The 24,088-nt window shown below is 34.4% G+C and overlaps 1 protein-coding gene across 5 annotated transcripts in view; it reads right to left on the minus strand.

Moving 5' to 3' along the window:
• AKT3 (AKT serine/threonine kinase 3) overlaps positions 1–24,088 on the minus strand; it is a 395,966-nt gene that overhangs the window by 97,054 nt on the left and 274,824 nt on the right. For all 5 annotated transcript variants that reach the window (XR_007478810.1, XR_007478809.1, XR_007478811.1 and 2 more), the window contains 2 exons: positions 10,717–10,839; positions 1,577–1,705 (listed from right to left, as the gene is read on the minus strand). Coding sequence is in view for 2 of the 5 variants with exons in the window: in XM_049713583.1 (XP_049569540.1) it covers positions 1,577–1,705; positions 10,717–10,839 (252 nt within the window). In the remaining 3 variants the exon portion in view is untranslated. The remainder of the gene's footprint in view (positions 1–1,576; positions 1,706–10,716; positions 10,840–24,088) is intronic.

Raw genomic sequence — 24,088 nt, forward strand, 5'->3', positions numbered from 1 at the left:
TAAAATGTGTTTATGTTCATACAATAGAATACTATTTGGCCATAAAAAGGAATGAAGTATCAATAACATGCTGAAGCATGGATGAATCTTGAAAACATACTAAGTAAAAGAAGCCAGACACAAGAGGCCACATATTGTATGATTCCATTTATATAAAATGCCCAGAACAAGCACATCTATAGAGACAGAAAGCAGATTAGTAGTTGTCTGGGATGAGGGGATTTAGGGGAGGAACTAATGTGTACGGGGTTTCTTTGTTGTAGTGATAAAAATATTCTGGAATTAGACAGTGGTGATGGTTGCACAAATGTGAACATACTAAAAACCACTACTGTGTACTTTAAAAGGTAGAATTTATGGTATGTGATAACAAAATTTTTAAAAATATACTATGAAGAGAAACTTTCAAAAAACGAATGAAACATTTCTTCATGGTTTGCTAGGTTTTAAAAAAATGGAAGCAGTTTCTAAACTGTTCCCTAGGATGTTCACTTTTAGAACCCACAGCCAAAATAGTCTGGCTACCCTAAAGCTACCAGTATGAGGAAACCAGGCCACTTGGAGAAGCTGAGGCTTTTGAGAGCCCTGTAAGGTACCAGTTGAGAGCCAGCATTAACTGTCAGACGCAGAAAGAGGGGAGCTTCCAGATTCCAGCCTCCAGCCAGAGTCACCCCCTGCCGTGCCCCACGTACCATGGAGCAGTCATTCCTGCTGTCCTGACTCAGAACCTTCAATCACATAAAATGGTTAGGTTTTGCAGTGGTCTGTTTTGTAGTAATAGTAATGAGAACACTACCTAACACATCCACCACACCACAACCTCCTTTTATCTAGCTTCTTTTCCTTCATGACATGACACATCTTCATCGCATGACATTGTTATATATATTTTTTTATTCTGTCTCCCTCCACCAGAAGTGAGTTCCCTGAGAGCATGGTCCTTTGTGTCTTGTTCGTATAAACACACCACCCAGAAAAATACCCAGTATATAGTAGATGAATAATATATAATTGTTTGAATAAACAAATTAATCAATTAGTATGGAATCCTCAGCATGGGGAGGGCGCTAGTTGAAGCTTGCTTTGGTTTGGCATGATTTCCAAAATATAGCTACTGTCATTTCATTAACTCTCCCAACGAAATACTTCCCAATAATTAAGTATGAAAACCCGCACTATTACAAATACAAATTATCACTGTTTCTTTGTTTCTAAGGAAAATCCAAGACGGTTTATAAAACTGTTCACATTCTTGCTGTAGTCATTCAATTATTCTATTTTAATAAATGAAAGAAAATAGGCATAATCAAGAAATAAAACACACATGGCCAAGAAATAAAAATGGACTTTATTGTAGTTACCAGTATCCTTGTACTTATATAGTTTATGAAGTTTAACTTATATATATTTTTGCCCTAGAATACCATGTTGAACAAGTGGGAGCAAAACAGATTTGATTCATGTTGAAATCCAGGTCAAAGTAGTAGACACTGCTATTTTTTTAATGCTTAAATGGTTTACTTTGTAAAACATTATATCAGTGTTATTTTTTTCTATGAATGGAAACATAGCCTACCTCTGGTGCCAGATATTCCGGTGTACCACAGAACGTCTTCATGGTGGCTGCATCTGTGATCCCTTCTTTGCAAAGTCCAAAATCTGTAATTTTTATGTGGCCATCTTTATCCAGCATCAAATTCTCCAACTGTGTAGTAAGAAAGATAACATAATTTGTTCTATAGTCTTCAAAAATAGGAAAATACTGTTTTGAAAAATAATTGAATGTTGAGTAAGATATTTTGGAAAGAGGACACAGAGTTAATAGAACTTTTCAAAGACAAACCCTGTAGCTTCCTAACTCATGTGTAAAAAGAAACATTTTATCAAATACTTCACAATAATAAATTGATTTTTAAACCCATAGGAGTAAGAGCTGTTATTGCATAAGTTCTGAGAAGTAAAGCCTAATTAACTTCCCAAAGCAAACATCAATCCTCTTTTTTCCTGTTTAAAATAAATTGTGATCTAAACAATCCCAAAGAGACAAGCATCTTCTTCTGGATATATGCAGATGGTTTTCAACCATTTCATTTGGGAGTCTAGTGCTACGATAAAATATTCACTTACAGAAATGTTACTTTGGTGGTGGTTATAAATCAAACCTAAATCTTGTTTTGTAAGGTAAGGTAATATCCTCTTTTACAATTCTTTGTAATAAAGAACTACCAACCCTTTTACACATAAAAAGAATATGAAAGTCAAACATTCAACAGTTAATGAAAACATATAGCACAGGTATTATAAAGTTGGAATCTCTTTGACTCCATTAATACAAAAAGAACAATCTTGAAGACATAATGCAGAAGACATAACGCAGAAATGCATTCACAAAAAAACACATGAAAAAAAATAGTAGCATGGGCTTCTCTGGTGGCGCAGTTGTTGAGAGTCCGCCTGCCAATGCAGGGGACACGGGTTCGTGCCCCAGTCCGGGAAGATCCCACATGCTGCGGAGCGGCTGGGCCCGTGAGCCATGGCCGCTGAGCCTGTGCATCCGGAGCCTGTGCTCCGCAACGGGAGAGGCCACAACAGTGAGAGGCCCACGTACCGCAAAAAAAAAAAAAAAAAAAAATAGTAGCAGGATGAATGATAATTAACTTACTTAAGGAGTAGATCATTATTCTACTCCTTAACATGATGATGTATGAAAGTGCCTACCCAAACTCTGAAGTCAGTATCAAATTCAAAATAGAACTCCATATAAGAACATAAACAGACAACAATCATATAAAATGTGATGGTGGTATACTCTGTCATATTATCCAATGTCTTATAAACCAGAGACTAAATACAGTTAAGCAAGCTCAGAGTACACGTAAGTCCTTAAGTATAGAACTTAAATGTGCTACCCAACTGAACTCAACGCTCAATATGTTTCGTGCACTGCATAGACTTCAGAGAAGTGAGTCTGTTTTTGACTTGTCTACAGAGAGATGAATGAACCCTAAATATATTGCTAAACCTTTCAAAAATGAAAGTTCTCTTATTTTATCTAAATTCAGAGAGATTGCATCTTCCTCATGATTCTCTACTAACTGGACCCCAAAATCAAACCCAATTTGCACAAATGGCAGAAAGTCCTAAATAGGGAAAACAATCAGGAACGTCAAGAATCTGTCTACTTCTCTTTCTGCCTTGAAAACCCTTCTCTTCTTTCTGCTTCTGATTTTCTCCCCTTTTTCCTTGTCTTTCAAACAACACTCTCTTCTCCCTCCTGCTCCTACCTTGCCATAACAAGAAAGAGAAGTATACACTGGAGTGTCTGTTGTTTTGTTGAATGAAAATATATATGCTCTTTTCTTAACTTTTAAAAATATGCTCATTGTTCTAACAAATGAATACATCATAACATATAAAAGCAAACCAAATTAAGTTCTTAAAATACTATATCTTTTATAATACACAAAAATGCTTACAAAAATGTCAAATAATACATAATAATATTGAATAAAATGTGTTTGGTGTATATTATGTCAATTCCCTTTATGTGCTTTACATGCAAAGTGAAACAGGATAGTATGCGCTAATGTGCTAATTCTCCACATTCTGACGAGACTATTTTGAAGTGGATAGATACAGAAGTATCAAAACATATAAATACTGTTTTTAATACCAATAAGTACATACATTTTTTAAAATCCCGATTCATACCTAATTCTCTAATCTCATATCTCATTTCCAAGATACCAAGGGTTGAGGGATGAGGAATGAAATGAGATGCAAGGACAGGGTTTGAGTGAAGAATAGGAACAGGATGAAAGTGACCGAGAGTCCCAGTTTACCTAGAACTGAGGGGGGCTCCCAGGATTCAGGACTTTAAAGTTCTACAACTGGGGAAGTTCTAGGCAAAACAGGACAGTTGATCATTCTACTTGTTTTATAAATCAGCTTAATTACAATGATATAGTCAGAAATAAGGTCAGCCTACGGGATGACTGTGAGAGATGGGGTAAAGGTCACCATAATGGGGATAAGGTAGCATATTGCATAGGAGGCAGTAGAGAGCAATGTGCATAAGATTATGGAGTCAAGTCAGAGAACTTAAACGTAAATTCAAGTTTTATCTCTTACTGTGTAACCTATTGACATCTATGTGCCTCAACTTCATCTATAACACAGAGTAAATAACAGTAACGATCCAATGTGATTGTTTTGAGAATTAAATGAGATACTGAATGTAGAACTTAATCAATAAATGTATTGATCATTTATTAAACATGGAGAGTTTAATGGCTGATTCATAATTTATCAAAATGGTGTGTGCTCTTCTATACAAGAGCAAAGTTCAGAAATGGAACCCTATAAAACACTTTTGTCAGCTCGGTGACTTCAATAAAAACACTTTTTTTTTTTTTCTTTTTTTGCGGTACGTGGGCCTCTCACTGTTGTGGCCTCTCCCATTGCGGAGCACAGGCTCGGGACGCGCAGGCTCAGCGACCATGGCTCACGGGCCCAGCCGCTCCGCGGCATGTGGGATCTTCCCGCACCGGGGCACGAACCCGTGTCCCCTGCATTGGCAGGTGGACTCTCAACCACTGCGCCACCAGGGAAGCCCAAAAAAACACTTTTTAATATGCAACAATTTCTTTTGAATAAACAACAAAACAAATATTTTACAATTTTTGAGCCAGTTATTTTATAATAGTGTCCACCTTCTTCCATCAAGTATTTTTCTTCTCTCACCATCCTGAAATGTCATTTTGCTGAGCATGAATGACAAAAACAACTTGTCCATCAGTATGAACAACAGCCAGAGATACATCACCTTAAAAAAATGATATCCCCAAATCTAATCTTGTATAAAGATAAATTGGGGCTAATTAAATATCCAGTCTGGTTTAAAAAATAATAATTTTATGCAAATGCATAACAAAGTTTTCATAAAATATAAGAACGATCAGTGTTATGATTCACAAATGTGAAGGATGCACAGAATCACCTGGTAATCTTTCCAAAGCAGATCAAAGGCTTAGATATATCAAAAACACCTGGAAATCACTTCCTTAGTGCATTTGACACTAACAGAAAGAAGATTTCATCAAACATTTTTAGGGACCCTTCCACTGTGTAAAGGAGGAATAAAAATATTTACAAATCACCTTTCTTTGGTTCTCTCTCCTAAATCTAATGCTTTCCTTCTTCCTTTTCTTAACCATAAAAGGAAAAATGCATACACTGTAACTGACTGTTCAGGTACTCTCTATTATAAAACTTTATATGCATCTGTTTTATTTCCACTGTCAGTCTTAGCATCTGGGATTGAGAGCAGGGCATTATGTTTATGCTTAATGGATGCATCTACCAGCAAAAGCAATGTATGAAGTTAAATAGGAAGTCTGAAAGAAAAGATTATATATTCAAATCTGGGTAATGCTTACAATTTGTATCAGAGGGTTGCTTGTTATCTAATAGTTCATATTTTGAGGAGACAAAAATATTAGACATCCTAGAGTTTCCATTTAAAAACGGCAACATTTTTTACCCAGTTGAATCGGACAGGCATTATTTGACAGAGGATCTTGATTTGGTAGATTTTGAAATCTTTTTTCCTCTGTGCTTTGTGAACAAGAAACTATAGCAAGAAAACACTATACTCCTTTTTCTGCTCTTGCTGGTGCCTAGAATAAAATTAAATTCTTCCTATTAGAAAGTTTAAGAGTTTTTAACTTTTAAGCTTTTAAAAGCTTTCTAATATACAATTCATATATATTCTAATATCTATGATAAATATACACACATATATATATATATATCTTTTAGGTATCATTTTAATTAAATGGCTGACACTTTGTGATTAAACAAAGGAATGATAATAGCAGTTCCTAAGCGCTCTGACAACTACTGTAGCAATACCAAAAACAAGACCCTTCACTCACTTTTACAAACCCTTTTTAGCACAGTTACATCAGTACCAAGACTGCCTCAGGCTCAAGAATGTAATAAGAAATTCCTCCCCTGCACACTGCATATTTAGGTTTATGGGTATCCAAGTTGCAAATGTCACATGGCTGACCTGCAGGAACTTAATGACCACGGAATTAAGACAGTGTGTTGAAATGCTGAAAGGAAAACTTTGAACCTTCCTAAGATGGAAAAGAATTCACAATATACAACAGCAGAGATCCCATCTAGGTTGGGGTTTAAGAAATACTACATTTAAGAATTTACTACACTTGAGTAACATAGCCCAATAGTATAAGTTAATGTTAGAGGTGGAAGGGGTTCTTAGTAGCAGTGGCTTAAATTATAAAAGAGGGAATCCAGAGTGACTGGTTAGAAGTGGGAGTTAGAGGATGTGTCTTGAGACTCTGTATGTAAAGTAAGCACACTGTTTCATTCAGACCGCTGGTTTATTTAGGAGCTGAGGAAGATTGGGAGGGCTGTGATATAAGGCTCTCTGAAACCATCCCTTTGTGCCATCACTGAGTCTTAGAAATTATCTAAATCTATCTTGCAGTTTCTCACGTTAACAGTGTAAGTGGTAAAATTAACCATTAAATTCTCTGATTAGGTAGAAAACAAGATTAGATTTTCCACAAGTAGAATACAGTAGCAATTTACGCATTTTTCTTGCCCCTCCCCCTGTCATAAACTCTTGGGAGAAATGAATTCATTTTTAGAAATATTTATTTATTTTTGGCTGTGTTGGGTCTTTGCTGCTGTGCACAGGATTTCTCTAGTTGCGGCGAGCGGGGCTACTCTTTGTTGCGGTGCACAGGCTTCTCATTGCAGTGGCTTCTCTTGTTGTGGAGCACGGGCTCCAGGTGCGTGGGCTTCAGTAGTTGTGGCACATGGGCTCAGTAGTTGTGGCACATGCGCTTAGTTGCTCCGCAGCATACGGGATCCTCCCAGACCAGGGATAGAATCAGTGTTCCCTACATTGGCAGGCGGATTCTTAACCACTACGCCACCAGGGAAGTCCCAGAAATTAATTCTTAATGAAATTCCAGTATCAGTACCTTTGCAAATGTCCCTAGTTCAGCCTATTCTATCCTTGGATGGCCATGGTCGTTGAAAAGAAAGGTTATATTGAATACTTACAAAAACAAGAGCTAAGCAGAAAAGAAGTTTTCAAAAAAACTTGTACTACTGACACAGTCTTAGGAGAGATTTCTTCAAATTTTTATGCTATCATAAAGCAATATCAGTTTTTCCTAAGTAATCACAAAGAATTTGGGTCCTTACTGAAGCAAAATTTAATATCATGACATGTATTGATAAATTATGCAAACTAACTTTTTAAACTACAACAAAAGTTGCAATAATTTATCTGTTGCTGTGAACACCAATTTGTTAGGAACTATGAACTGATAAAATGTCTTAAATTAACTTGCACATGAAATTAGGCTTTGCCTCTAATGATGAATGGGTCAGTGGCAAACAGGTACTGATTTACTTGAGAGGTGCAGCTACCATAAGTAACTCAAATGGATTTGTATTTGAATAAACACAAGGTTATTAGTAAGGAGAAGACAGAGACCAATCTGAGACAAATCAAAGTGGGTACCTAAATCAGTTTTTGATAATGCTATTTTGAATATATTTTGTATAAATATATTTAAAACATTCCTTCTCTTATCTTTGGCAGCTTTATTCAAATTTTAGATTTACAAAGATCTCCTAGAATTAATCCAATGAATTCCCCCACCTAAAGTTCATTTCATCTCTAGAAAGGCAGAATGGTGTAATAAAAAGAACATTATACCTGGAGCTAGGATTCATGGAATCCAATAATCTTGACTATGTCAGCAACTTAGTCCATTACTTTGAGTAAATCCCTTACTAGGCTTCTAGTCTTCAATAAGCTCAGCTGTAAACTATGGGTCAGCTCTAAATTTCTACGACTCTACATAAAGATCTCATTCTATCATGTGCAATATGGATACAAACAACACGTATAAATTTTGAATGTCTGACTTTTTACATTATCCATTCTTCTCGGTGTATGTTCCATGGATTCTGTCCAATGCTATACATTTACTTAGACCTTTAACTTAAGGTTATATTAAAAAGTAAATAAATTTAGAGAGCAGAGGCCACTTAATTGTCTAATAAAGTTAGTGGTCTGTTTATATGGTAACTACATGGCTGGTATTCACATACCAAGTATTAGCACTGTGGCTTAATAAATTTAGTCTAATTTCATCATCAGAAAGGATGGAGCAACAAAACTCATTAAATGAACTTCAATGTACCAATATGTTGATTCATTAATGAGAAATGATCAATGGAGATACTGACCAAAACCATCCCAATTATATCATTCCTTAATCAATGCTAGCAATCAAGTGAGTACTCTTCTGTTTCTTTAGACTAATAATTCCATCTTCCAGCTTTAAGCATTTTGGATACATTACTAAGTACTTCAAAATTATTCTCATTTTCTTAAATCCACGAAATCCTCCTCCTTCTCCCTACAAACAGAATTCATAAAATATAAAGTGGGAATGGTGGGGGGGAGTAGATCAGGCAGAGAAGAGCTAACTACTTCTAAGTAAATTTGGAAATGCTATATAAATTATGTTTTATCATACCGTATAACTAAATTCTTTTTTAAAACTCTGGATTCAAGACATTTAAACATTATAGGATTATTTGGCCATTCAGACATCAGATATAGGGATGCTGAATTCTGCCACTCCTGGCTATAAAAAGCTGCAGGCTAAATATAATCATATTGTTGATTCATATCCACCTCTGGTCTATTTGGGCACTTAGTTGATCATCCCTGATATAGATATAGTTGCATAGTTCATTTTTCCTAAAAACAGAATTTTATAGCTTCTTTAATCAATAATATGTTAAGAAATAAAACAATAAAGAAGATGTGGCACATATATACAATGGAATATTACTCAGCCATAAAAAGAAGCGAAACTGAGTTATTTGTAGTGAGGTGGATGGACCTAGAGTCTGTCATACAGAGTGAAGTAAGTCAGAAAGAGAAAAAATACCATACGCTAACACCTATATATGGAATCTAAAAAAAAAAAAAAAGGTGCTGAAGAACCTAGGGGCAGGATAGGAATAAAGATGCAGACATAGAGAATGGACTTGGAATTGAGGACATAGGGAGGGGGAAGGGTAAGCTGGGATGAAATGAGAGAGTGGCATGGACATATATACATGACCAAATGTAAAACGATAGCTAGTGGGAAGCAGTCACATAGCACAGGGAGATCAGCTCAGTGCTTTGTGACCACCTAGAGGGATAGGATAGGGAGGGTGGGAGGGAGATGCAAGAGGGAGGAGATATGGGGATATATGTATACGTATGGCTGATTCACTTTGTTATAAAGCAGAAACTAACACACCATTGTAGAGCAATTATACTCCAATAAAGATGTTAAAAAAATACATACTATATTTCACTGTCATCATGTAAAATAATATTTTTTGAGATAGTTACTTCTTAGGGAGCATTCATAATACAAATGTATATGATAGCAACATCTTAAAATAACTTAGACAACTGCTTAAATAATTAGATAACTTAAGAATCACAGGTGTTTAAAAAGGAGTGAATGGGAGTGAGGGGATAATTGTGATTTCTCTTATGTGCTATAATATGTAAATATATACCTTATTTCATAGAAACAGAATTTCATAAAAGACTAGTATAACTTCTATCTCTACAAATCATATTTTAAATGAACTAGTACTTGATAAATAAAGCAATTCTGTGTCAGATTTTAATAGGTCAAGATTATCATATGATTTACTTTTTAAGAAAGTAAGATTGTCACATTTAGAACTTGTTCAGAGTGTGTCATGGTACAAATTTCCTTAATATGACCAATCTAATTCAAAACAGTGTCACGAGAATTACTGCTATCTTTTATGAGTTACTCCGGGGGTCAGCAAAATATGGCTTGTAGGTGAAATCTTGCCTACTGCCTGTTTTTGTAATTAAAGTTTTACTGGAACACAGCCAGACACGCTCATTTACATATTGTCTGTGGCTGCTTTCACCCTACAACAGCAGCACTGAGGAGTTGTAAAAGACACTGTAAGAGCAGCAAAGCCTAAAATATTTACTATCTGGCCTTCACAGAAAGTTTGCCAATCCCTGAGCTATTCTGAGGGTCTTAACAGAAAGAAACTTAGAGAAATAAAGTCACTATTACTGATAAAACAAATACAGTGCTTTTCAAAATGGAAATTAAACAAATTGATAAAAGGCTATATTAAAATGCTTCAGGTATATAAACCCACTAAAAATTTAATACCAAATCAAATATTTTCCCAAGTAATCTTATTTATTATAAAAATTTCTTCATAATACATCACAGGATGTTAGAATATAATAATGAAATTTATTTTAAAATGTCACTTGCAAAGTTACTTGACTAATAATCAGATGTTTAACATTACTCATTACACTTTCAGAAAAATGAAACTATTATTGATAGATCATATTTGATCAGAGCAGTCAAGAAGAACTTATTTAGCATGTCAAAAACTCGGACATAAAACTACTACACATTTATCAGTGAATGAAATTTCCTGTCAAATACAGTGAAGCAAATTCTTAAACAGAGTGGTTTTATTTCCCAACTAAATCTGCTTTTCTCCAAACTGTGTAACTTTGTAATTACTTTGTGTTTGTCCCTACAGCCTCTGCAAAAACAAATTCTGATTACTTTTCTTTTTTACCTTGAGATCACGGTACACAATCTTTCCGGAATGTAGATAGTCCAAGGCAGAGACAATTTCTGCACCATAGAAACGTGTGCGGTCCTCAGAGAACACCCTCTCTCTCGACAAATGGAAAAACAGCTGCAGGGTAAACAGCAGGGACAGGATTGTAATAATTACTGATTTAGTGGGGGAAATTAACACAAACATAAAACACCTCTCATCACCATATTGTGATGATAGATAGTGTACTCTCAGCGGACACTGAGCAGTCTTAGACAGCAGCTGGCTTATCTTTTCCAGGTTTCCAAGGGGAGACTGCGAGCTGTTAAATCAGCACTTTAATCAATATACCAATCTTGTTTAAGGCATTCTGCTTGCTACCCATTTAACCTTCAGTTACCAGAGGAAAAAGTATGCATCATCAGATTACATCTCCCCCTCAGTATACTGTTGCTTCACTCTTTCAAGGATTAGGTATTGAGACTTTATTAAAATAAATGCACATAAGCATAGATGGAATATTTCGACTTAATTATCTCAGTTACACTTGATTTCAAAGAAAGGACTGCTGATTTGTGGAACCTTATTTATGTGAACTTGTTAAATTCTACAACTCTTGATTCATCATGATACCTCTAGAAATGCTTTCAATGTTTAAATCCATGTTTTCTGCAATGAGAAACTGTGAGGCTTTACATTTTCAATTTATGTTAGTAATGCCCAAAATGGACTGAGAAGCTCCCATTATTCCCCTAATAGTTCTCAATGCATACTCTTCCTATTTCAATAATAATTAACTATGACACCAATCTTTTCTCATGTCATCACTTAAAACTATAAGCCCATCCATTTCCTGTTAACAACAGTCAACAAATATTTATTGGGTTCTCACTGTGGTCAAGCACCCAGCTCTCCATTTAGACAGCCTCTTTATTTAAGAAACTGCCCGTCTCAGCTCTCAGTTCAATAATGTATACGAGGAAGGAGCCGGTTTCAGGCATTATGAATTGACTACTGACCTTTTTGTGTACTGTTTCACTGTATTAAGAAATCCACCAAGAACAACAAAAGATGGTTCGCAGTGCTGAGTACACTGCCGAGTATCACAGTAGGTACTCAATACATGTCTTTGATTAAAGAAATGAACCAATCAGTCAATGTATTCTTGACTGCAAGATCAGAAATTAACTATATTTTCACATAGATTACTTCTACAAACTGCTTCTACAAATTTATAAGAATTATGGTTAACTGAGATTTGTTTCCCACACACCAAATCATAATTTAGGTAACATAAAAGAGGTTCTCTATAGATTCCATCTTCCCTTTTCCCACCTCCAACTCCACTTAAGAGTTTATCATTATTTTAAGATAAAATTTATGCCTAACCCATTGTCACAGTAAAGAGAGAAGAGGTAATATCATGTAACTATTGCCAAAAAAGACTGGTTCAACATTACTTATAGTAAAACTAAAATGTTTGGCAGATAGTCTCTAAACTTTAATGCTCTCTACTATATTGTCATATTTTATCAAATCTAAGATGCTGTTGATTGCAACTCCACCAACTTTCTATGTTAATACCAAGAAAAAAAATGAGGTCAATTAAAACTATGACACACCATCAAATATAAAAGGCACTCTGACTGAAGAAATGTTCAATGTGTCTTATAAATGACCAAATATACTATGCCAAAAATCAAACCAATGTATAAAATTACTCAGGGATATGCTTCAAAATTCATTCATTTTATACAGGCACATACATGTTATTAATGCTCTACCATTCAAACAAAGACAGGAAGTAGAAAGAAGCATGGATCATCAGTAAAACCATTCTGAAATATTTCTAGGTCAAAGTAATTTCTGTCATCCTTTAATACAAAATATAACTAATTTTGACAAAGGAACCCCTGTGACCCAGATTTATGGTAGTCTTCTAACGAGATGAAAGTAGTAGTTAGATTTCTAAATTTTCTTCAAATGTCAAGCCTAGTACCCACTCATCTACAATACAAAAGATATAGATCTTCCCTAAATCAACATAATACATGCAGGCTTCTAGATCTTTATTTAGACCATAAATCTTCAATTTGTCTTCCAGCCAATTTCTGTAAAAATATCAGCTAAAAAAAAAAAAAGCTACTTAAGGAGAAGAACTCTATTTATTTCTCAATCTGCTCTCCTCTGATGTCTACCCTTGCTACTTTATGGAACTTATTCCTGTTAACATAATCAAGAACCTCTCGTTCTGGAGCTTAGAACATCACTTATTACCCTCTCCTTCTTATAAACATTCCTTGGCTTTGGTACTACAACTCTCCTGATTTTCTCTGAATATTCCTTCTAAGTTTCTACCTTGGCTTTGAACCAACTTTCCATTTAGTGAGCATCAATTATGTTAAAGTCACTGTTATTGGACGCTGGAAAGAGAAAAAGAGGGCATATAATGGTGATTAAGACATAATCCCTGACCTTAAGAAATTCAACACGATGAAGGAGATATATGCACAGATAAAAAACAAGAGAGCTATGAGAAATTCTGTAACTCCAATATTAAAAATGCTTTGGAGGCAAAGGATGATTAATCTTTATTGGAATGATCTGAGGAGACTTCACAGATAAGGTAGCATCTCACGTTTTGAAGGATGGATTTTTCACAAATGGAGAATATATGGGAAGCATACAAAACAGTGCAAGTTTTATCCATCTTAATATTTTGACCACAGCCTAGTAATAGTACATCAACATAGTAGGTAATTAATAAATGTATGTGGAACAAATTAATCCCTCTTAATATCCACCTTAATATTTTGACCACAAGTTCTATCCTTCTTAATATTTTGACCACAGCCTAGTATAGTCCATCAACATAGGAGGTAATTAATAGATGTATGTAGAAGAAATTAATTCTAAAGAAAAAAAATAGTAATGGCAAGGAAACAACACATAGGGAGGGCATGTAGCTGAAGAACAATAATACACATTCATGATAATGACAGAACTTAAGCAAAAAAAACAAAAAAAACCCCACAAAGATGAGGCCAGATTGTTTAGGACCTTGACTGCCATGATATGGTTTAGAGATTAATTTTGTAGATAAGAAGTGTCAAAGACATTTGGGTTAAAAATTTTAGCATAATTTTATTTATTTATTCTTGGCTGTGTTGGGTCTTTGTTGCTGCGCATTGACTTTCTCTAGTTGTGGCGAGTGGGGGATACTCTTTGTTGTGGTGTGCAGGCTTCTCTTGTTGCGGAGCATGGGCTCTAGGAGCACAGGCTTCAGTAGTTGTGGGCACGTGGGCTCAGTAGTTGTGGCTCGCAGGCTCTAGAGTGCAGGCTTAGTAATTGTTGCACATGGGCTTAGCTGCTCTGCAGCATGTGGGATCTTCCTGGACCAGGGCTTAAACACATGTCCCCTGCATTGGCAGGAGGATTCTTAACCACTGTGCCACCAGGAAAGTCCGAAAAAAATTAGCATAATTTTAAGTACACAACTCTGGCAGCAACTAGAGAATCAATTAAAAAAATCTGAGACTACAGTAGTCAGATAAACAATTCATAAAGTGCAACAAAACTTACTGAACACCAATTCAGTACAACCACTGTGAAAAAGCTGCAGACACAATGCAGCTGCAGAAATGGTACCAATCTGAAAGAATATCACTATTTGGTTAGAACAACCAGATATATAAATAATTCCACTAAAATATGTAGTTATAAAATAGAAAGCACACTTAAAGAAGTGAATAAGTATGTTTGCTAATATAAGAAGTAACCTTTGAGCTGGATAAGAGCTTCTGAGGAACATTAGTGCTAGTAACAGACCTTTCAAGAGTCAATATTCCAGAGGGAACTAGCTTTCACCATTTGGGCAAAGGCAGAGAGCAACAGTGTTGAAGTTTCCCTAAGGATGGCTGAGTAGGTGTTGCTGCCAGCAGTGTAAAGGAAAAGAATGGGGATGGAGACAGACGAGCAATGGATTTTATTTTGACCTGTTGACATTTAAATAAGAACTTGATAGCACAGCTTCAGAACTATGGGACCAAAGGGTATAAAGGTAAATGTGTGAGTCATTTATATAAAGGATACTGTTGACACCAAGGAAGCAAGGTATAGCCCAGAAATTTAGTAGAAACTGCAAACAGAGTTAAGGTCAGAATTTTAGGGTATGACTGCACAAAAGGACAGGAAAAAGAAGCAGAACAGGATATTAAGATAGAGTCCTAAAAGAAATACAAACAGAATGAATACCTGAAGAATAAAGGAAAAGAAAGTTTCAGGAAGGAAATTAACATTTACCAGGCATAGGAATTAGGTCATATGTTACCTTTCGGGGAAGAGATGTCATACTTAGGTGGGCTAAGAAGAGAATATAAAGGTAGAAATGGTATGTGACTCTTTTAGAAAAAATGAATGAAATGAGCCAAGATATTATTGAAATAGAAGATTTTTGCTCAATATATTAATGCTCTCAAGAAAACTTCTGTCTGAAGAAATTGAGAGATACTATAAAGCTACAATTCATATGGAATAGGCATACAAATTAAAAGAAATATCAATGAAATCAGGTGGCCAGAAACAGGTTACTTTATAAAAATTTAGAATATGGTAAAGTTGATGATTACACATAAGGATATGAAGTATATGGGGAAAAAATGACCATTTAATAAATGGTGCCACAATATTTGCTTAACTTTGGAGAAAAGTCAGAAGAGTGTCATTATTGAACATGCAGGCATTCAGTAGATATTTCAAAGAAGTCGGAGTAAAAGCTAAACCATACATTAACAAAGCTAACAAACAAGAGTGTAAAATATCATATTTGCAAATAACTGCTCTCCAGAACAAGATGTAACACTCTTTGAAGGAAGATAACAAAATCTAAACACTCAAGTAAAATCAAAGTATCTAGTATACAATCAACAATTACTAGACATGAGAAGATGCAGGAAAATATGACCCATCACCAACAAAAAAGTCAGTCATTAGACACAGACCTCAAAAATAACAGAGATGATGGTATTAATAGACAGTAACTTTAAAGTAGTACAGGAACATAAAGAAGAGATAATGGGAAATAGAAATAAATAGGATGTTTAAAGATGAAACATATAATATCTGAATAAAAATTTCACTAGATGGGATTAACAACAGATTAGACACTGCAAGAGAAAAGACAAATGAACAAGAAATCATAGCAGAAGAAAACTATATAAATTGCACCTGAAAAAAAAAAATCTCAGCAACCTCTTGAACAGTGTCAAGGAGTCTAACATATGGATAACAGCAGATCCTGAAAGAGAGAGGGAGACATCTGCAAAATAATGACTGAATTTTTCCAAACTAGGATAAAAAAGATAAATGCACAGACTAGGTATTTCAACGAAACTCAGTGAGATAAAAACTAACAAACAGGCATGAATACTCAGAACATAACAGTCAGATCACACTAAAATTGCTGAAAAACCAGTGACAGAAAATCTTTTAAAAATTCTGAAGGGGGGCTTCCCTGGTGGCGCAGTGGTTGAGAGTCCGCCTGCCGATGCAGGGGACACGGTTCGTGCCGCGGTCCGGGAAGATCCCACATGCCGCGGAGCGGCTGGGCCCGTGAGCCATGGCCGCTGAGCCTGCGTGTCCAGAGCCTGTGCTCCGCGGCGAGAGAGGCCACATTGGTGAGAGGCCCGCGTACCGCAAAAAAAAAAAAAAAAAAAAAAAAAAAACAGTTAAAAAAAAAAAAAAAAAAAAATTCTGAAGGGAAAAAAACACAATACATACAGAAGAACAAATAGGAGAATTTCCCCAGACTTCTTCTCAGAAACTATATAAGTGAAAGGACAATGGAACAATATGTCCAAATTGCTGAAAGAAAAAAAACACATCCTAAAATTTTGCACCCAGTGGAAATATCCATAAAATATAAAGGTTAGAGACTTCTGTTTTGACCATGATATAAAATAAATAAAACAAGGATTTTCATACATTAAGCATTAGGCTTCAAGGTACAGTGACTCCAAAGAAAAGGGAAACAAGGTGGTAATTATGGTTGTTCCAGCTTGCTGCCTGGAGAGACCATCCAGAATGTAACACAGGGAAAGAAAACCAAAACAGAACCTGTGGAATTCTTGAAGTAAGAATAGAGAGTTCAGAGACTGGGGAGACCAAAGTAGCTGTAATTCATGAGGCAGAGAACCACAAAGAGAAGAACTCCAGGGACCTGCAATGAACTGCCTCTGAGTCTTACTAATCAGCACATGTATATGAGGAAAATTCTGAGGCCAGGGAAAAGAGCCATTGGAAAGAATCAGGTGAAAAAAATCACAGGCTCATAGAGCTAAAAATACTTTTTGTTCTCACCAGGCAAAATGGAAAAACTTCTTAAGAAATGTGGCACCCACTAGAGTCCTTGAGGATACTGCCTCTATAGTGCAGCAGTATTAGTGTTAGAGCAAAGGACACACACATATGTCAAAAGTGTTAGAGCAAAGGACACACACATATGCCAAAGGTGTCAAGGTCATTCAATGGGGCAAAGGATAGACTTTTCAACAATAGATTCTGGAATAACCAAATATCCACATGGGGTAAAAAATGAACTTCAATCCTTAGCTTACAGCATACATAAAAATAAAAAATATCATAAACCTAAATGTAATAGCACAATTATAAAAGTTATAAAAGGAAATATAGGAGAAAATATTTGTCATCCATGATAGACACAGATTTCTTAGATAGTATTTAAAAAAAACAAAGAAGACAAACTGATAAATTGGATTTCAAAATTTAAAACTTCTGTTGCTCAGAAAACATCACTGAGACAATGAAAAGGCAAGGTACAGTCTGAGAGGAACTATTTATAATACACTCATTTGGCAAAGTATTTGTAACCAGAATATATAAAGATCTATTATAATTTAACAATAAGATAACCCAATTAATAAATAGACAAAATATTCGAACATACAGGTAAAAAAATGTATGCAAATGGCCAATATGTGAAAATATATTTAATATCATTAGTCATCAGAAAAATGCAACTCAAAACCAACCGCAATAATATACTTCTATATACACATTAGAATGACTAAAATTAAAAAGACTGACCACACCAAGAGTTGGTATGGATATGAAACAACTAGAATTCTTGCGGCATTGATACTAGGAATGCAAAATGACACAACTACTTTGGAAAACAATTTTGGAATTTTTCAAAATGTAAACATATGCTTATTATAAACTCAACAATTATACTCCCCAGTATTTAGCCAAGAAAAAAGAAAACTTGTACATGTATGTGCATATCAGCTTTATTCATAGTAGGCGATGACTAGAAACAATCCAAATGTACACCAAAAGCAGGACAGATTAAAAAACATTGATATAGCATGCTCATGACTCAGCAATGAAAGAACAAACTACTGAGACATGGATAATCTCAAAAACGTTAGGCTTAGCAAAAGAAACAGAAACAGACATAAAAGAGTACATATTGTATGATTCCATTTCTGTGAAATTTTAGAAAAGGTAAATCAAATCTTTAGTGTCAGAAAGCAGATCAGTAGTTGCCTAGGGCCAGGTATAGGAGCAGGAGATGACAGAATGAGACAGGGAAGACTGACTGCAAAGAGGAATAGCAGAACTTTCGGTGGCAGTGGAAATGTTCTGCATCTTTTTGTAATGGGGACTACATGCATAGATGTTTGTCAAAAGTCATATAAGTTATGTATACTTAAAGTGAGTACATTTTATTGTATGTAGCTTATACTTAAGTAAAGTTGGTTAAGTAATGGAAACAATCTAAACGTTCAAAAATATAGTAAGGATTTAATAAATTACATCTGCATAATTAATTACTAGGCAACTAGTATGTATTTTACAATATTAAATAAAATGGAAATTATGGGTACAGTATAAAAACAGGAAAATACACTAATATGGTAATAGTGATCATTGCTAGATGGTAAGATTTAGAGTATTTTTTTTCTGTTTTATACCTTGAAAATTACCTGTAATAATTTAATATCCATTTCCCAGAGCATTATACTTTCCTAAATGTGAGACCATCTGTCTTCCTCACGCCACATACTAAGTACATAGCACAGTGACTAGCTTGTAGCACGCAGTCAATAAATAAGTATTTTATCAATTGAACTGAAATAACTTTTTGATGTTTTCAGCAATGTACATGTACTGTTGTTACTTTCATAATGGGAGAAATTTTATAAAGGTTTTAAGTAAACATACTGTTGATGCTTTTCCTGATTCAGGCTTCTGACAATTTTTTTTTTTCTTGGCAGAGGCACAGGAGAAAGAGGAAGACTGCACAAGTGCTCTATAGCTTTGCATCCTCAGCCCCAAGCCTAGCATGTAGCACATATTAGGTACTTAATAAATATGTACTGCAAAGAATAAAGTTAAATTAAAAAATACTTTCCAAAGAATTATTTATAAGGAAAATAAGGCTTAAAGTTTTGAAGGTAAAGTATTTTTATTAGAAACATTTAAAAATCACATACAATAACTATATAATCTTCTTTTTGTTAAAAAAATGAATTTTTTGCTCCTCAAGCAAGGAACATACCTTTAGAAATTTAAGTCCCTTTAGCAATGACTACATGTTTGTGTGTGTGTGTGTGTGTGTGTTGTGCTTAGCAATGCTGTGGGAATATAGTAATGTAAATATTAATAGATTGCCTTAATGATCTAAATATACAAGTTTATATTTCATTACAAACCCGGAATGTTTATCTTTAAAATAAATTGTTATATTTTGAAAAATATGCAACAAACTTTAAAAAAAAATAAAGATCTAGACTTAAACAACATCCTGAGAACTATCACTGCAATCTAAGACTTTAAATTCAATTACATTTTTTTCTTGCAAATACTGTCTATACAAACTTTAGTCACTCCTTTGTAATAGCAAAATATCAGTTAACAGAGAATAACAAAATATGCTCAATATGGGTCAATAATTACAATGATTACATTCATTATCATAATATTGATTGAGCTTGGAACCTGAGTACCCTAAAGACAACTAATTAATTAAGCAATGAGACATGGGAGTCTGTGCAATAATGCTGATTAACACATCCCTTACGTTTACAAAAACACCTAAGATGAAAAGAATGTCTCTAGTTCACATACAAGAAAACTAGTCAACAATACTGCCTTAGTCCATTTGGGATGTTATAACACATTACCACAGACTGGGTGAATTATAAACCACAGAAATTTATTTCCCACAATTCTGGAGGCTGGGAAGTCCAAGATCAATGCACTTGCAGATCGGGTACCTGCTTCCTGGCTCACAGACAGCTGTCTTTTCACAGTGTCCTCACAATGGGGAAGGAGCAACTGAGCTCTCTGAGGTGTCCCTTATAAGGGCACTAATCCCATTCAGGAGGGCTCCACCTTCATGACCTAATCACTAGAAAGGTCCCACCCTCCAAATGCCATCACACTAGGGATTAGGTTTCCACATATGAGTTTAGGGTGGACATAAAGGTTCAGTCTGTAGCAAATACTTTACTACACAATTGGAATGGTATCAGTTATACAATAAAACAAACATTTAAACATGTACTTTTATAGGATCAAATAAAAGTACACTTACATTTAATAGGTAATTCATATTAATTGTTTTCTAGATCATGTCTATCCTCTTCTCAAGCTGAACTCAGTTTCTATGCATTTCACACAGAAAAATTAATGTAAAGTAGTGTAAATTTACATTTAGTTTTTGAAGAAAGTTTCTTCCAGAAAGGATACTGATAAAATGCCATATTTTAATAAATAGTTCAAAATTACATTTCTTAAAATACAAATTAAACCTTTAGGATGTTTCAGGAGAATTGAAAGGGATCTAAGGTCAGATGGCTGGACTCTGAAACAGTTGTTTGGTTATAAATGTCCAGCTAAATACCTCAAGCCCTATTTCTCTATTTCTTGCCCTCTTCTTACAAGTCTGAAAATGTAAAAAGAATTCTCAATCTAACTAGGTGCCTGATACCGGAAAAAGTAGACTGTAGGCTGGGAATTTTTTTTTTAACATCTTTATTGGAGTATAATTGCTTTACATTGGTGTGTTAGTTTCTGCTTTATAACAAAGTGAATCAGTTATACATATACATATATCCCCATATCTCCTCCCTCTTGCGTCTCCCTCCCTCCCTCCCTATCCCACCCCTCTAGGTGGTCACAAAGCACCAAGCTGATCTCCCTGTGCTACGTAGCTGCTTCCCACTAGCTATCTAATTTTTAAACAATTAATGCAAGGCATGAAAAGTTAAGGAAATTTTCTGGGATCAAAAGTCACCTAATGAAAATACTTTATAATATGGTAAGTACAAAACTAGTTCCTTTAAAATTTTTTTAAATTCTATTTCCATAATTAAAATAATTTACATTAAAGTATTTTATTACAACTCTACTAACGATTAAAAAAGAAATTGCTCAGTTCTACCACATTAAATATTAATAGATTTTTCATTTGGAGAATAAAATATACTTTTAAAAGAGTAAAAATTCTCAAGGTAATTATTTTAAAATATCTAAATCTATTAGGATATAATGTGAAATATTTGGGCTATTTCTGAAATATATCCAATACCAACACAATAAAAATAATAAACACTACAATTTTTGAGCATTAAGATATTACATTCTAACAACAATCACAAAAGCTACAAAATGCTATTTCCATATTATAGATGATTAAATAAAATAAATATAAGTTATTATTACTATCACAATAGGCACTATTTTTGAGTACTGCTACTTGTTTGGCATTATACTAAGTAAGTTACATGCATTATATTATTTAATCCTAAAACAATGTTATAAAATAGGTACAATGATTATCTCTATCATACAGCTGAGAAAACTAAGATTTAGGCATGTTATGAAGCTTGCCTAGCATCACATAGCTCTTAAGCGGTAGAGCTGAGATTCAAACTTAGGTCTCTGGTCTCTAGAGCATATCTGTTTATTATTCTAAGTACAGTTTCTATTAACTCGAGACAATAACTGTATAAATTATTCAATTAAGAAATTTCATTCATAAGTCTTTATAATTGCATAATATGAATTGCATGAGAGAAGGAACCTTGTATAGAGTACAGTTGCCTTCTCAGGGTCTAGAACTAGATAGGAATTGAACAATATTTGGCAAATAAATTTTAAAAATTAGACGAAATAAATTCCTGGAAACACACAACCAAAGCTCACTCAAGAAGAAATAGATAAAATGCATGCCTCCATAAATATATTTTTTAAATTTCACTTCATTGTTAAAAACCTTCCTACAAGGAAAACTCTTGGTCTCAAAATTTCACTGGTGAATTCTACCAGAAAATAGAAGAAGCAATGCTGCCTGACTCATTTTAAGAGGTTAGCATTACCCTGAATCCAAACCCAGAGACATTGCTCGGGGTAGGGAAGAGAAGGGACCCTACAGAATGATATTCCTAGTGAACAAAGATTTAAAACTCTTAACAAAATTTTAGCAAACTGGGTTCAACAACATATCAAAAGGATAATACATCATAACTAAGTGGGATTTATCTAAGAAATGCAATGTTGGTCTAACATTAAAAAAAACAATGAAATTCAAGATATCAACAGAATAAAGAAAAAACACGTGATCATCCCAACAGATACAAAAAAATAATTTGACAAAATTTTACATCCTATCATGATTTATAAAAAAAAAAGCTTAGCAAAATGGGAACAGAAAGGAACTTCTTCAATTTGTTAAAGGGTATATATGAAAAACCTACAGCTAACAACATTCTTAATGGTGAAAAGTACAAATGCTTTTGCCCTAAGATCTGGTATAAGGCAAGGATGTCTGCTCTTACATTGCTATTTAACATTGCTCTGAAGGTCTTAGCTCAATAAGGCAAGAAGAGAGAAAATCCACTGAGACTGAAAAAGAGGAAGGAAAACTGTCTTTGCTCCCACATGATGTGATCATCTACAAAGAGAATCTCAACATACTTAAGAAAAAACAAACAAATAGACAAACTGAGCAAGGATGCAGGGTTCAAGGCTAATGAGTAAACATCAACTGCATTTCTATATGCAAACAATTCAGATTTGAAACTTTAAACAAATCATTTATAATATTAAAAAATAAGATAAATAAGGATAAATTTAACAAAAAATGTTCAAGACCTGTACACTAAAAACTACATGATATTGTTGAAAGAATTAAAGAAGATCTAAATAATTGGAAAAATATACCATGTTCATGGATCAGAAGACAATACTGTGAACATGTCAATTCTCCCCAAATTGATCAACAGATTACACTATCAATTAAAGTCCAGTAGACCTTCATGTAGAAATCAACAAGCTTATTCTATAATTTACATGAAAATATTAGGGTTGCCAAGACACTTTTTAAAAAGAAGAGCAAAATTAGAAGACTTGAACTGCCTCATTTCAATACTTACTCTAAAGCAAAAGTCTTAAAGACAGTCAGGTATAAGTATAAGGATGGATGGATATAGATCAATACACAGAGTCGAGTCCAGAAACATCTCACACATATATATGGTCAATTGATTTTTGACAAAGGTGTCAGGGTAATTCAATGTGAAAAAAAATAGTCTTTTCAACAAATATGCTGGAAAAATTAAATATCCAGTTGCAAAAAAAATGAACCTTGACTCAAGCACCATAAACAAAAATTAACTTGAGATGGTCTGCAGACCTAAATATAAGTCCAAAAAACTATTAACACTTCTAGAAGAAAACATAGGAGAAAATCTTAACAAACTTGGGTTAGGAAAAGATGTTTTAAATTAAACCCAAAATGCACAAACCACAAAAGAAAAACACTTATTTCATCTAATTTAAAAGTTTTGTCCTTAAAAAGACACTTGCAAGAAAGCACATCAGTGGTTGCGACGACAGGAGGTGATGGTAGGAACTGACTGTAAAGGGGCATGAGAGACTTCTTTGGGTGATAGAACTGTTGTATATCATGACTGTGGTGATGGTAAACTACTCATTTGTCAAAACTCACTAAATTGTACACTTAAAAGTGGTGAAGTTTACTAAATGCAAATTACATATGAACAAGATGACTTTAAAAAAACGGACTTAAACAAAAATATACACAGGAAAAAAATTCCCCGCTAAAAAATGAAAAGGCAGAACACAGACTGGGAGAAAATATTTGCAAAACATATATGATAAATTACTTGTATCTAGAATATATAAATAAGTCTGATTACTCAATATTAAGAAGACAAACAACCCAATCAAAACACGGACCAAAGATTTTAACAGATACTTCAGTAAAGAAGACGTAACATGGCAAATCAGCACAGGAAAACATGTTCAATATCATTAATCATTCAGGAAATTCAAGCTA

The sequence above is a fragment of the Orcinus orca genome, chromosome 1 (assembly GCF_937001465.1).
Source record: "Orcinus orca chromosome 1, mOrcOrc1.1, whole genome shotgun sequence".
In the NCBI taxonomy this organism is placed as follows: Eukaryota; Metazoa; Chordata; class Mammalia; order Artiodactyla; family Delphinidae; genus Orcinus; species Orcinus orca.